We start from the raw sequence: 16,447 nt of genomic DNA on the forward strand, positions 1-16,447 counted from the left end.
ATTTTTAATGATCTGGAGCTTGAACACTGGTGCCTCAATGTCTGACAGCCACTTTGGGGAGTGGGGGGGTGGGGGGGCATTTAATAATCATAACAAATACATGTTCACAAGTGTCCTATTCTCATAGAGGGGCTAATGAAATTACCAGTATCACCTGACTAGCAGAGAAGTTACAACTTGTAAGTGAATAAATTTTTACTCTGATTTTATCAAGCAGATGAAAGGAAAAACAAATTTCCTGGGTATGTGTTTGCACATCAAATTTCCTTTTTATCTTGCAATTTAAAAAAAAAAAATTATGCTATCATTTTCCTTTCTTGGGTGAAAGGGAGCAATACTTGCAGCCTCTGTAAGAAGAACTTGCAATTGGAGGTAGAGAAGTACATGGAAGCCATACATTCTCTTTGAATGAGATTACTATTACTTTAAAACCAGTTAATTTCAAGGCAAAAAGCTAGTGAAGCTCTATTGTTTGGAGCTGGGAACTTGCCTGAAATCTTAAGCCAGTGACAGAATGAGTGGGCTTCAAAGCCTGAAAATAAGGCTTAAAATAAACTGTTCTCTTTTTCAGCCATTCATCTCACAAGAAATTCACAGGTGAAAAAACCAAGTCACAAAACGATTCAGTGCTTTACTTGAGGCACATCAGTGCTCACAGAGAGAAGACATCATGTTGCTGAGCTGGGTTGAGTAGAAACCTAGACTGTAAGGGAAAAAATCTTTTTAGGAATTTATTCCTCTCCACAATTTCCTGCTGTGGGGCTGCAGAAGCAGGAAAGTCATCCCCAAGATGTAACCTTGAGTGGACTTATACCTGTGGACCAGAGAGGCCAACTATTTAGGAGACCCCACAGTGTAATACTGAGATGTGTCCTCTCACTTAGGTTATTCAAACTCTGGGGAGTGTCATAGTCACAGTCTGGGGGTTGTTTCCCTTTGCACCACCCTCTGTATGGTCAGGCATGTGCATGGCTCCCCACAAAAGGACTGGATAGGTGGCGAGTGCCCACATGCCCTGGACAAACTGGGTCAGAATAGTCACTGGAGCTTCTCTGTGTGCCCAGGAGCCTCCTCCTCAGCTCACTTGGGTTCTTCTCTGTGTGTCTGTGTACCTCTTTCTCTCTTGCAGGAAAGCTTCCCTCTGGCTTTTACTGTTCATTTGAAGAAGGGGACTGCGGCTGGATGCCAGGCTCCTCTGTGTCCCATCCTTCTCCATGGCGAATTGGAAGCCCGGAACACAACCGTGTTCCTTCAATAGAAGGTGTGTGATAGTAAGTGTAGAGCATAAAAAGCAGAGAGCAAAAAAGATGCACACATGCTGAGGAGAGGGAATAAAACACAAGGCAGGTTTTCCTGTGTACTTACATATTCAGCCTCCAGTGAAACAAAAACAAACCCCATCTTTCTACTCTAAGTGCTTTGAGCAAAAGACTATCATATTCCCTTTTTATCTTGAGGGTACAGAGTCGCACCTCAGTCTCCACCACTGACACCAGATACAGATCTTGACCCTTTCTCAAAAACTTCACACTGTGTTCATCCACATGACTGTCCTCCATACTGATCTCTTTTTTCCTTTCTATTTTCCTTTTTACTTTCTCAGTTTCTCTGTACTGCTGGTCTTTTCCCCTGCTCACATCCTAATTTTTCTTCTCTTTGCTTCATGATCCTTTGACTTGCACTTTTATGGATAATTGGTTCTCCTATCTAAATGACGGTCATTTCTAATCCTTCTGGTGCAAACCATTGAAGGTTTATATTCTGGGCACTGAACAATTGCTGGGTAAGTTTTGGCAAATAGGCTACCTGCCAGGATAAGCTTTTTCCTAATGCAGTCATGTAAATCATTGGAGGCATTTATTGCTGAGTTACAGATCATTTAAAGGGATACAATAATATCATCAAGTTAATGATATGTAATCCCAACATTGGTTTAGAAAGGTAGATCCAGATTTAAATATGAAGAGTAAGATTCTCTACTTTCGTGTGAAATGTGCAGCTATTCTGATTTATGTTGTGTGATGGTTTAGCCCTTGATAATACATATCACTGAGTGATGGAAGCACAGGTAAAGGCGAAAGCCAGGAGCAATAGTGAGGGTAACTGTGGGGAGCTCTCAAATGCTGCTTCTGTGATTTGCTTGTGCTGCAGAATGAAAGACCAAATAACTGGACTCTAAGTAGTGCTACTGTCCTGAGATAGGGGGCAGAGGTGAAATAGGGAAAACCCACACCTTTTCATGCACAGCTGCCAGTGGAAAACCCTAGTGTTACTTACCAGCCTTATTCCCCTTGTTTGCAACAGATTATTGAAGTAGCAAAGAGGACTCCATCTGCATTAATCTTACTCCGGTGGTATTTTGCTATAGCTGTATTTTTGTTTGGTTTTGGTCTAAAGGAATACTACTCTTCTAAGTTATTTTTTGTTCATAAAAGATACACTCTTATAATTCACCCTTGCAAGGAGGATGAATCTGAAGTCATGGAGAAACAGAAGATAGCTGTAGAGGTAAGCCAGACAGGCTCCCATCTGCTCCCTGGCATTCTGCTGTAGTAGGCGACAGCTAAATTAGGTTTTGGGCAGGTTTCACAAACTCTGAAACCAGACGGTGAGTGCTGCAGTTTGACCTTCTTCCTTCTCTTTCATCAGGTTGTGCACTTCTCCTTAACACCAGCAAAGCACCAGCAGTAGCAAAGACTGTCATGACCAGCACTGCATTTCCAGCTCCTCTGAGGAATTCCCCCTGTGAGGCAAGTCATAATGTTTTCTTTTCTTTTGCAATTTACAGAGCTTTTTTGTGTGTTTGACTCAGGTTCTCAGATATAGGTACTAGGTCAATAGCACAGCAGCCACTTTCTCTGATGGCTTTCCTATAAAATGTACTTATTTATGCCCTCTATGCAGGAAAAAGATATGGTTAACTGCTTGAACACCACAAAATGTGCTCTGAAAAGCTTATTACATCCTGTCCTTATTATATGGCCTCACATGATGTATTGCAATCTTTGTAATTAGGTGTATATGCTGCAAGTAGGCAGCATTACATAAACATAGAGAGGAAGAAGTTTAGTGCATGAACAAGCATTCTATTTGCTAGGTCCAAGAAAGAATAGGCTTCAGGACTGCCACCGAGCCATCCAGAAAATGTGGTGCATGCTTTCTCTAGCGCAGCTGGGATTTGAGCTGGCAGATCTTATCCTGCTGCACTTCAAACCTACCAATCCTCATGTAGGCCTTGTTCATAGGAGTGCTGAAGTTAACAGCAGCAGAGATAAATTCATGTAAAATGTAACCAGGCTCATATTCAAGCAGAAAAGCTATTGACATTCATAAGACATCAACTTAAGCAATTATTTCAAGGCTTGCCAGGCAACCTTGCACATGGTCGTAATTTCTGAGTCAGTTGTACTTAACCCCTAAACTGCAGTTTACAGAAAGATGACCTGTCTGCATCTTTTTAATCTGCCTGTATCTTCACAGATTATGTTATCAGTGATAGAATTTATTTATGAGTTAGGACTTTTAACCACAGCTAGTGACTTAGAGCATTCCACATCTTGCATGGTCACCCTGAAATGTCGCATAAGCTCCTGGATCCTGAAGCAGAGGGATTTGGGAAAATCAATCCTAGCAAAGCACAGTTTATTGTTTGTTTGTTGAGCATTGAACAGACAAAAGAATCAGATTTTCCCTGTTCCAATGATCTTAAAATGTAGAGGACAAGAAGGGATGTGTTAGAAAGTCCTTTGGAATACACAGAAGAAGGTGTTTCTTTGGCTTAAGGTTTGGTTTGTTTCACTTATGTTGGATATCTCAGTTCATACAGAAAAGTGTCTCTGTTTTTACTCTCTTGATGTATTCATGTCCTCCTTCTTTGAAATATCTTCTACCTTGTTTTTCCTCCCATCAGTGACAAAGGCGTATGCAGGTTCTGAATATTTTAAGACCTTGTTCTGCCATGGACCAGCAAAAGCAAATTATTTTCATAATCCACCTGACACAGGGATCACAGTGAATGATTTCCCAATATCTGTGTATTTTTTCTTGTGTATACAACACTGCAAATAATTAAACTTGCCGTCGGGCAACAAGCTGCCATGTATTTCATCTGCTCACATGCCTTCCCACCTCCATCACTCCCCTTGGCTCTTAAAAGGCATCCGGACGCATCCAGCATTGCAGCTGTCGGTAATAAAGAGTGAAGGAGTTTTGGCAAGGGTTTTGTCTCTTGCTTTTTCATGTAGTGTAAAAGCTTCTCTTCCCAGTGGGTCCCTTGTGGCTTCAAATTCTATTTTACTGGAACAATCTGTCTGTGCACGCAATAATTTAATTCCACTTTTCAGCATAACACAAGAGGAGAAAGGACATATGCCCCTCTATCCACTTATTCCTCCAACAGGTGCCAACAAACTTCCTACTAGTGAAATTATATTCAGAAAAGAGGTTGTGAAGACACTGTAACGCTGTATTGTTTTTATTCACCCTCAATCACTTCCCAATTGAACTGGCTCAAGTTCAAACACTAAAAGATGAGTTTTCTTTTACCTGTCACTGCTGACAGCTCCACCTGGCATGTCACAAGCAGGACACATTCGCTGGCAACTGAAATCCCACAGACAAAACTCACTTAGAATTCATTTTGCAAAGGCATCTCAGCAAGTATGTGTAATTTAGACCCATTTATTCTACCACCATCAGATCAAGCCATAAACCTGCCTTTCTTCTTGTATTTGATCCAGCTCTCATGATCCTTTAGATATCTGCTTGCTCTCCTTGTGTGTTCACTTACATAGTGGATTGTTCTGACAGATGCATCAAGTACCCCAGAGAGGTTAGTGTCAGATACATGTGTATGATAATGATGGAGGCTGTCCTTAAGCCTGTCACTTAACATCCATTCTCCTCCTCATGTGCCATGCCTGCCCCAATGTAAACATACCCTGCTCAGCTGAAGCTCTAGGGGTGAGGTACAGTGTGCTTCTCCACCTGCTCAGGTTTCTTGCCTCTCCAAGTGAGTGAGGCTTCCCTCTGTTCTGTGCATGGGACTTTATCAAAGGCCGTGTGCTGCACACCCTGACAGCAGCAAGGAGGCCAGCAAACATCCCTATTTTGCTCGTCTTGACTCTCCTTTCTTGTCTCCCTTCTACATGGAAGCTATGGCACACTACTAGACCTCCTGTTTACTGAAGCTACTATTTTTATCCCTTATCCCCTAATTTGCTTTTATTTTATCCAGCCAAGTTAGTCCAATTACACCCACCACAACAGATGCCGACACCCTGCTTTTTAGCCTGAGGTGTTCATGCTAATTAATTATTTCAGTCTCAGCATGAGGACCTCTGCCTGTCACAGTGCTGTTCACCAGGATGGAGGATTCTGGGTTTTGGCCAGAATGTCCATAGTACCAGTACTCAATGCTGATAAGGAAAACAGTCAAGCAGTCCACAGAGGGTGCCAGCCACAAGGAGTTTGCTAATGTTTCAAGCTTGGGTTTTTTTCACTCAGCCTGGCTGTTTATTCTTCTACTGTTACAGACTGGCAAAGGAGATGACTGAAAAAATAACTGCTGGAGACTTGTGGGGTGCCCTGGTCTAAACACCTTCCCTGCTGAGGTTCTGGGCAGGTGTTTGCACCAGTGGTGATGCTGGCACTTGGAGACACTGGAGTCTGGATGATCTTTGGTGTATGTATTGCCACTGAGTGCAGGACTAGCATGATCCCCCATTTTTGTCCTCTCTCTAGCTTGAGGTTGGTCGCCAGGAGCATCCTGGGCTGCCTGTCCTTGCCATGCCCTGCAGGAGGCTCCTTGTTAAATCAGGAAGGGAAAAGTCAGCCTCACCTACTCTGTACTGCCCCACATGCATCAAAAGATGGGAAGAGGATAAAAATGCATGCAAGAGATACCATAATAAACACAGCTCTACTTTCCCACACATGTTTATGATTGGCCCTAATGTGCCTTGCACTTTGTGTACAGCTTTGTGTATTGCACTTTGCTCCTGTTTGTTTTGAGCAGCTTTATATTTTCATTTTCTTTGTTCTTCAGTGCTTTTGTCAGGTCAAAGCAGCTAGTTTGTGATGCTGCCCTTTGTTCTTGGTTCAGTTAGTTTTTCTCTTTCCTTTTGTTGTTTTATTAAATCTTGGCTGAAGTATCTTGGCTTCAAAGAATCTCTCTTGTTTGCAGTCCAGACAGCCTTTGTTATCTTTTTCATGTTGCACATTCAGTAGAGTCCTTTGCCTGTTGACCCCTTTAACTGTGTGTTTAAAACCCAATTTATATGGAAGAGGAAAACTCTGGCACTTCTACTAAATCTTGGGTGAATGCAGGAAGTGGTGCGCACAGTCTGTGAAGAGATGCTCCATTACCCTGAAGTAGCCAGAAAGGGGAGAGGCAACAAAAAGCTCAGGAAATGCTTCTAGAACCAAACTGAGTCACAGTAATCAAGAGTGAAAATCTTTTAACCCACATATAAAAGTTCACTGGAAGCAAAGCACATGTAATTGAGCATAGGAATGCACCTAAAGTGCAAAGAATTAAGTGAAACCATGGCCTGATTGAAAGAGTTTATAGAGCTCAAGCAATAAAGCACAGCATTATTTGCCCCTTCTGTTCACACTGTGATTCCCCTCCTCTGAGTGGGAATCCACTGGCCTGCACAACGCCAACAGGACAAAGAGGATCACATTTCCTCACTTTGAAGAAATCCACATGCATGTCATTAGCAGCTGTACTGCTGTCTGGGAATCTAGGAAACCACTTTGCAATTAAATCCAAGGGAAGTGCTGTCATCTCAGACACCACCCATGGCAAAACTAAATTGTTTTGCCACAGGTGATAGCCCGTAGGTGTGTGCCGTTTCCAGACTATAATGGACACCTACTTCTCAGTATTTTGCAAAGATGTCAAAAGAGCTGATGAAAGTGTTGCTTGCCTTTGTGTGGAAGGTGGAGACTCAATTCTGGCCGCCCATGTCCGGACAACAAGGCAATCTCATCTCCCTCACTCCCAGTATTATTTTACAGGTGCAGATATATATGCTGACTTTCTTTTCATCCCGTTATTCAGATGTGTTCCCTGCTATCTGCATCCTCAGGCCTTGAAGGATTTTGTGGCACCTGTAGGTCATAAAAGTCATACTTGTGTCTTTCCAAAGTGTTTGGATTTCTGTCATAAAAACATACAAGACCAACTCCAGCGCTACTGCATTCTGTGAGGCTTGGTGCAGGTGTCTTGCATCTATTCTGAACAATTTCATTTTGTAGTGGGCTTTACCTGCTTCTTCTTCTGTCTGAAAGTTGATGCAGAAAGATGAGCAGTCTGGATACTGATATTTAGAAACGCTATGCTTTGCTCAGCACAAGGAAATCTGTGTCAGAATCCTAATACAATACCTGAGAAGTAAAAGCCATGCGTGTGGCTTTGGCATGGGCCATCATAGAGAAGGAGAGTAACAGCAGAGATGGTGTTGCCTGAATGGTGATGAATTTGAAATAAGCCTTAAATGTTATCACATGCATCTCCATAGAATAAGGTGACCCTTTGCAAGAGAGACTGCGTTGTGATTAGAAAGCAGATTGTTTCATTTTTCTGTTAGGTTGTGGGTCAAACATTTTAAAGGGTATAGTTGTGCTGGAAAACAATGAAAACAGGTTCCCGTGATAGTGCTTTGTGCTTTTGGCTATGTTTAAAATAATGGAAATATTTTTCTAATGCTGTTTTGACATTTCAACTAGCCATTTCTTGAAAGCCATCATTATGTTATGTAAGTTAGTACTAAACTGAGTCAGATTGCTTTAAAGCCTGAAATTACTTTTTGAATGTAAACATACTCTCTCTAGAAAACAAATATAACATGTTGATGTAAAACAGTATAGCTAAGTTTACCTTCTCGTTCAGGTTAACAGATATAAAGATGTTTTCATCCCCTGTGGTTATTAATTCACTTCTCTTTTCTATGCAGAAGTGTCTACTTTTTAAAGCATGTAAATCAATGATATAAATCATTCCTTGAGAGCATTCTGAGTGAGCCCCATGCTGACACCTGCAGAGTGTCTCCTTTTCTCCTCTATTCCTTGAGCTTTAAATAACTTAGAAGGGTACATAGTAATGACATCGACTCTAAACATTTATGAGCATGAAAAATGCAACATAGATATGCCTCTAGCACAGCCTTTCTTGTGTTTTATTTGGCAGAATGTTGTTAGCATCCTTTTTTATTTTAAAGTGTTGGTTTTAAAATCTGTGCAGCTTATTCACTGTTATCTGTTTTCTCTTGCTTCCTTTGTCTTCTGTGTCAGTAGATCAGAGGATCTATAATATCTGAAATTTCTTGAAGACCTGGTCACTCCATGGTACTCTGTCAGGAAAATTCTGAATACTTTCTTTGTCTTTTGTTGTCAGGGGTTTTTTTTCTGTTTTCTGAAGTCAGGTAAGAAATAAAGTGAGAATAAATGGCAGGAGAATCTGTTCATATAAAATACAAGCTCCTCTTGCCTGCCTAGATATTTTAAAACTATATGATTAGCTCAGTTAATTATAATTTTATCATTTACAGAAGGTTTTTGCTTGCACACCTGAATCCAAAGCTAAAACAGAAGTGTCAGCAGACTAGAAAAGAATCTGATTATGCATAGTTATAGATCTGGCCAAAAAACAGGAACAAGACCTTTTGGTCTTCTGTATTATTCATAAGAGTCCAAGTCTGAATTGCTGAACAGTACTAATAGATGTCTTGCTTGTACTGTTGTATGCAGCCATTTCTCATTTCCAGTAAGAAAAAAAAATAGCGCCAGTGTGATAAACTTCATGTGTCAAACATAGCTCATATTCATGTACAAAGCTTACTGAGATTTGGCAAAGTTGTCTGCAGCTATTGTCTAATTCTCTGTAAATCATATTCCAACTTGCAGCTTCAGTTTCTCTGCAACAATGAGATGTTTTTCAAGCTTCTTTAATGCCTGACTTACATTTACTGGGTCAGTGCATTCACATCTGAAAACAATTTCTACTCTTTCCCATCCAGTGAAGGAGAACCAAGACAAGAGTAATGTTTTTCAGGAGAGTAAGTGTCTGCATTTCAAGACCCTACAGTTCTTTGTCCGGCTAATTTTGAGCAATTCCTTTGAGCAAGTATCATGGAGGGGGAGCAAGGACTGAGGGCATGAGAACAAAGTAATGTGCTGTCTCACAAGGGAAAAGACCATGGTGCAGAGTTGAGGTGTGGGTAGCTAGATAGCCAACAGAGCAGTCCAACTACTGTGGTTCCTTGGGAGAAGAATGCCTGTAGACTCTGTCTTCTTAAAAATACCTTACTCCAAGCCCTGTTTCAAGTATGATTTCTTTTCCCCTTTTCTTTGGTTGCTTGTGTTAAAGATGGATAAGTAGCTTTTCCTGCCAGGTAGGACCATAATGTTCATAGTCAGGGTCATTGCAACTCAGAAAGGTTGGAAAAAGAAACAACTCTCCAGGGTGTCACTGGGGAATGTTTTATTTATGCTGCTGTGAGTGTGTGTCATTGGTCGTCCATCAGACATCTCAAAGTTAGTTTATGCTAGAATGTTTCTTACCATTGAAGTAGACACTCACAGGTGTCAATAGGCCCAAACTTCACCCAGAAGGTTCTTGGTATTTTATTTCTTGTTTTGCATAAATAAAAAATATACAAGTTTCAGTTTTCAAGTGACTTTGATATTATGCAGCTTGTGCTAGAAAATCTACCTTCCTTGTTTATCTTCACATGCCAAACCCTAATGATATTGATAAGGATTTAGTTTTCTTGTTTTTTTATTTCTAGAATGAATTGAGTCTCCTGTTTGTCCATTCAGAAATTCCACCAACTCAGAGACTAAGCGGATTCTCAGAAGGCATCTTTCCAGATGGTGCTTGCAGTACAGTGCATGTAGCCATCTGACCCCAGTTTTGCCTCAATATGCTGTGTATTTGCCATGGACTCTCTCTCCCTTTAATATTCCCCAGATCAGTTTAGAATATTTCATTTACTGAGTCAGTGGATTTGCATATGAAAAGCCAATCACTAGCTCTGGTGGGTTCTAAAGCCAGAAAGCAAGGTGCCATTGAGCCACTGTCTACCTTCTACACTTAATTAATTTCTCAGTGATGTTTCTTGTTTCTCAATATTTTGCTGTTCGTTTAACACAAAGGGAGATGTTTGATGCATAATGTTAGGGGTATTCCACCAACAGCCCAGATTTAGATTTTTCCAAATGTGCCACTGCTCTACTTGCAGGGTGCACTGTGGCTGTAGTACCATCTGCCATCATTGATGCCGTATTCTGTAGAATGAATGCCAGCCCCATTCGGAAGTCTTTACTGTGGTATCCAGCTCATCATCTGCTCTGGTTCACTTCAGCAGGTGTGAAAAGACCTGGACTGCCCTGCTGTGAAGCTTAGAAACCATGGAAATTACAGCCAAAAATGCCCATTTGGACACAGTGCCAGTCAATTCACTCAGAGCCAGTTCATTAGAGTTTGCATATTACAGTTTGCCAATGAGCTGAACTCCCACATCTATTGCCAGCTACTTCTTTCCTTCAAACAGCTGACATGTGTGCAAAGGCATTCATTCCAATTCATCAATTGCTTCAGCTTTTGCTCTAGTGTTACATTAACAGCTATCAAAGGCTCACTCTTTCCTCACTTCTGACTGTGTAGATGTTGCCTCTTACTGTCTGGCAGACCTCCAGAAGAGACAGAGGTCTGAAAGCTTCTGCCTAGTAGTAGCTTCAGGGCTTTACCTCTCAAATTTTGACCTGTCAAAATGGCACAGTGAAGTTGCTCCAACTTACCTGTATTAAAAATTTCATATACTGTGTTACACAGTGGAGTTGACATTAGAGTCCTAAAAGTATTTCACATGTGGACACTCAGTAAGAGGACTTTCCTTCACTGGTATAGTTTGAGGTTTTTAAATTTCTATTGGCATTCCAAACTTATTGAAACAAAAAGTTGAGTCCTGATCAGTTTTCTTGAGGGAAAATACTTCAGTGGGTCTGAAAGGTATTTCAATAATATTTAAGGAAGAGCAAATTTCAGTTTAATTTCAGTAGCCTCAGTTCATAGGCACTTGAAAATACAGAATACACAGAAAGTTCTTTCATTTTGATTGCCACCTGTTATGAGTAGCCATGTAGATACCAAGTTTGAAGGCATCAGCCTCCTACACCATGAACATCTGCCAGCAGCCTCTTCCACCAGTGCTGTTTCTGGTGAACCAGTTAGTAGATATGAATTCAGCCCTGCTCAGCTGCCTCCTTGGCCATCACTTTGTGTGATATCTGAAAGAGTTCTTGTCTGTCCTGTTTGACTCTGCTTTTTCTCTCTGGTGTCTGCAAAGTGAAAATCCTCACACTTAATGCTATGTTTTCCACTAACTTTATAGATATAGACATAGGACTCCATGAGTCCTTTCCCAGACTTGAGGTGAGAGTGAGCTGGCAGTCAGACTTGACCAGTGTCCAGACTTGACCAGCTTGTCCCCAGAAGTGCTGTGGTCCTGAAGGTGCCTGTGATGGTTTGCTGAACCACTGAAAACCTTACACATCAATTTTGAATGTCAAAGTGGTCAAAATAATGTAACAAAATAGATTTACAGACCCAAAGTGGCATACTTGTTTGTACATTTGTCAATGCTTGGGTCATACAGTACAACAGACCCATCAGTGATTCCAGGCAAGTGCAGTGATTTTTGGACAGGAGAGAGAGAAGAGCCACATCTAGATTTTTCAGTGTCTATCATAGTTTTGCAGTGTGAAGTGTCTTTTTGGTTTGTAGCTTTGGAGACAGGCAGATGAACTGTACTGTTTACCTAGATTCAGAACTAATAATTAATATAGTGGATATTCAGAATTTTGTACCACCCACCCTGAAATTGTGATCTTAAAATAGGAATAATAGCAACACTTCTGTCCTTTTAACCCTAAATCTTATTTGGGTGCCAGGACAAACTTACACCATGAGATAGGAACAGTAAGCAAAATTTAGTAGTTGCATTTTATGCTGAGAAATTGATGTGAATACTCTGTGCTATCAAAGCACGAAAGTAAGTAATGTTATCAGATGTTCCTGTGTAAAAGATAAACTTAATTCCTAGCCTTCTGACTTTGGTGTTGGCTTTGAAGTGCTTAAAAATAGAGGGCTGTTTTTTAATATTCATGGATCCTAGACACTGTGCTGAACAGTTTTTGGGTCCAAAACATCCATCATTAATGTAGCTTTAATAAACTCATTCCTTCAGCATTCTCACCTCTACTAGTTATTGAGATGAGCCCCAGCTCCTGCATGTAATATAAATGTATATTTTATATACACTCTTTATCAACAAAGGGCTAGCTCCTCTTCTTCCCAAGAAAATGAGAAGATTTATTAGTATACATTCATATACCATGGATTGTGGAACTAGACTGATGAGGAAGGAATTGTTTTTCGTTTTATACAACGAGGGAGAGAAAGTCATAAAATGAGAAAACTATGTGAAATAATTTTATATACAGGGATAAATGCATAGAAATGGATTCAATTACATTATCATAACAAAAATGTTAGAAAAATGGTTCCCTAACGTATTTTAATTAATAAAAAAGCCCAAATTATTGCTGAACTTTAATTGGAAAGTCTGTAGAAACGTCAATGAAAAGTAAAAACTGATTTTTGAAAGGGGTACCTAGGGGATGAGGACGTGATTATTAGAGATGCCTACTTATTGCGGTTCTTCTCCCTGTGTTTTTTGTTGTTACTGTTGAAATATAGAAGTTTATTGCTGAAAATGTCATTATCTCAACTTGAATCTCTCAGGTGGCATCTTGGGGGAGTGTAGTCTTTGTACGGCAGACAACAGAGGTGTTTGCTTATCCCTTTAAATAGGCACACATGGGAAAGCTCAGCTTTACAAAAAAAAAGGGCAGTAGCTCCAACGTTAAATAGCATGTACTAAGTATTACAGGCTTCCACATCTGTGGAGTTTTCTAAAAGGATTACAGGAGTGTAAGGGAGAAAGAATCAAATGTAAAAAGAATTGGGAATTTTGTTAACTTTCTAATAATGTTTGTGATGGTTAATCTCATATGTTCTGTTTCTTCTAGCTACGAATGTCATGGCTCATCCATGGTGTCTTGCTGGGAAATATATCCCTGGTGATGGTCGAGAACAAGACAGGAAAGGAACAGAGCTGGACATTCTGGCATTCTGACAACAGCGAAGGTTTGGGAATATGGCAGGGGATGATCTTACCTCTCCCAGATATACTGGATAGGTATGAGTCTTCTCATAATTCTCCTTCATGGTGATCAGTCATTTCATCACTAGCTACCTGGCAATTGAAGTCCAGCACAGCTCCTGGAAGCTGTTCCCTCAGGGAGAAGTGCTTTGTCCCCATGAAGTATCTTCTGTTAGAAGCAAGGAATGAGAATAACTGAGTAGTTGGAGCAAAGCACACAATTTTACAACTTTTGAGTCAAAGTCTTGGTTCACAAACTGGGTCAATGGGCAGCCTACAGCAAAATGCTTAAACTTCTGTGTCTCCATTTCATTGACTGGGAACCATTCTCTTTGCATACCATTCTGTGTTGCATGTTTGATCCACTTATGTGGTTTGCTAGAGTTGGATGTGAGCTTCACAGGTGATTTTTTTATTCTGTGTATCAAAGCCCCCAGTGTTCAATGTGTCTAGATCTGAGGATGAAAGAGGTGGGAGAAGAACCTGCTGCAAAATCAGACAAGGATCCATCTGAACACCTTTCTGTTAGCTGCAGCTATCACCTTTATAAAGGGCTGTCTCAGTTATGGCTGTATTCTGTCTTTAAGCATAAAATGTTTATCTGGTAGCATATGCTTAATCTGGTAGCATATGCTTATTTAGAGTGTTGTTTTAGCTGTTTCTTACAAGTCAGCTTTAAGGGAATGCTCTTGTTCATTGTTTACTTTTTGTGTGTTCTCTGGCTTATGCTGTTTCTAGAGAAGACACAGACGTACTTCACCTCCTGCTGCCCTGGCCTTTAGGCTGCAAGAATGCCTCTACAATCTGTAGAGCACTGGTGTCCTTTGTCTTTTTGGAAATCTGTGCCCTAGAAATAATGGATTTCATTAAGGGATAGTTTGCCTCTTAAGAACTTTGAACAAACATGGTATGAATATGTCTTTTATCTTACTGGCTCTTGGGGATGCACATAGGCTGCAAATACAACAAGGACACTGCCAGTGCTCTGGTCCTGAATGTATAATTAATATATGTGCGTCAAAGATTTAAAAAATACCAGCATTAGGCTTATTGTGGAGTCACCACTGAAGTATCATTTGTAAAAATACCTGGTTGCCTCATTCCCTTCAGCTGTGTTTCCTTTGAAGAATGGTGTGTTTTGCCATTATTATTTATATGATTTATTTTCTAATGTTGCCAGGGGAATGTTTTGTACCTGAATTATTCTGTATGCTTGTACTATTGCTTTCCTTTAAATTCTCTCTGGTTGTACAGTCAGGCAGAGAATACTTTGATCTTAGGAGCCAGGCTAGCTGTGGTTCATGCAGAATCACAGATTCAGATGATAACACAGTGCTGGCTATTATGTATAAGGTGCTGACTCCCTTACTTCCCTGTTACTTACAATGATGGATTCCCTGAAGGAAGGGAGTTTGTTGGAGGTTAAGACATAAACAAGGAAAACTTTGAAGTTTTGGTGTCTCTTGAAACATTTTTGTCCTTATTTATTCACAGAAAGGGCACTATTTAAATGAGTTTTTCTTCTAAGATTAATTTAGTTGAAAGCAATAGTTCCTGGGAAGAAAGAAATCTCCTGTGAGACTCAGAAATACTGCAGGCATATTTCTCACCATTTCAAAACCTGTGTCATAGGAAATCTGAACTGATGTACAAATTAGGAAGGAATTCTATGGAAGTATACACCAAAATGGTACCAGTGAAACTCTGGCATATAAATGGAGATAAATGGCAGTTTTATTGAACTGTAAGAAGTACTTAATTCAAGTGAACGCAATGCTGGTGCTGCTGAAAGCTTGCTGTGTCTGTCTTTTTCTAATTGGTTCCTGTGTCAGAAGCTGTGAGGGTCTGTGTTAGAAGAAGCACAATATTGCAGATATTTCTACAGGAGAAGCTGAAAGTTTAAATCACTTTAGAGAAGTAAAACTCTTGAATAAAGCACACCAGTGTACCAGTTTCACACAAAATTAAAGCACATTCCATTGTGATTGGGAAGCTAAATAGAAAGTGTTATTAATAACAAGATAATATGCTCTAAAACTGCTCAGAAGCATGCTTGTTTAAAAGCTGCTTAGCCATAATTTCCATGTTTGCCTTATAACACTTCAAAGAATCATTAGGAAGGCTTCCAATAAATTAGATCAGCTCTACATTTAGAAACAGACATTTCTTAAATGTTTGATATCCCTCAGGCTGTTGGGAGAAATTGTGTTTTGGCAGAAAAACACAGCTAAAACTTTTCAGGTGAATTGACAGTAACAGAAAAGAGGGAGGAGTAAGACAATGAAGATAAATTGGGACTGAGGGATGTTAGATTTCTAACACTGCCTGGGCAACCCTGGACACACGCTTGATTTCCAAGAGTATGATGAGGAGAGGACTGTCTTCTCTCCTTATATTTGATCTTTAGGAAAGCATCCAGTTGCAATTTTACCTTGTGTGATGTCTTACCTTTTCTGTGTGGACTAGCAAGAGGCTGAAATGCTTCTTGTAAACTTGGCACTTTACATCTTCTCAAAATTATCTCTTTCCTTGTTCTGCAAGATGTCAGCAGGACAATCTTGAAAGTCACCTCGTGTGGTGTGTGGATTAACAGCTATAGCCCAATTCCAAATTCTCAGTATTTTCTGTGCATGGGAGAGGAAGGGCAAAGGGCCTGGTGAAGGATATGTCATCAAAACAGCTACAATTGAGGAAGTCAGTTGTGGGCAAGAGCTCCTTAAACTGTTGGATAAACAGGTTGTGCCTACCAGAGGCAAAAGGCAACATCCCCAGAGGTGCTGTATTTTACCTTGCCACTTAGATAGACTCAGTGTGATCTAACTATCCTTGCTGTGATTCCTTTAACCTCTGCAGAGCCATCTACCCCTCTCTGAAGGACAGATCATCTGCAAATCAAATAATCTTCACAGATTACTGAAAGCTAGAGATTTGGTCATTTTTACTTACTGGAATTTGCACATTAGTGCAATACTGCAACATTTGGGTTGAGAGTAGTATAGAAAACTATGTTACTGTAAGATAGTTTTATTTGATGGAAAATTACTATTTGTTTTCACTGAAAAGTGACAAGCCTGTTGAGGATTGTTCTTTTCTAACTTTACAGAAATGCAAGTAGAAAACAGTCTTGAAAGTTCTGTTGTAGCTGGCAGTTTGGGCTTGCTTTTTTATACATTTGATTTTAGTTAGTACATGTAGGTTTTAATTTTAGTAATTAT

General features: G+C 40.2%; 1 protein-coding gene across 1 annotated transcript in view; it reads left to right on the plus strand.

The window, feature by feature from the left end:
- Positions 1-16,447, plus strand: part of ALK (ALK receptor tyrosine kinase) — a 312,192-nt gene that overhangs the window by 245,267 nt on the left and 50,478 nt on the right. The window contains exons 7-9 of the mRNA XM_071548064.1: positions 1,130-1,261; positions 2,650-2,750; positions 13,099-13,268. Of these exons, the coding sequence (XP_071404165.1) occupies positions 1,130-1,261; positions 2,650-2,750; positions 13,099-13,268 (403 nt within the window). The remainder of the gene's footprint in view (positions 1-1,129; positions 1,262-2,649; positions 2,751-13,098; positions 13,269-16,447) is intronic.

This window comes from Pithys albifrons, chromosome 2, assembly GCF_047495875.1.
Source record: "Pithys albifrons albifrons isolate INPA30051 chromosome 2, PitAlb_v1, whole genome shotgun sequence".
NCBI classification, from domain to species: Eukaryota; Metazoa; Chordata; class Aves; order Passeriformes; family Thamnophilidae; genus Pithys; species Pithys albifrons.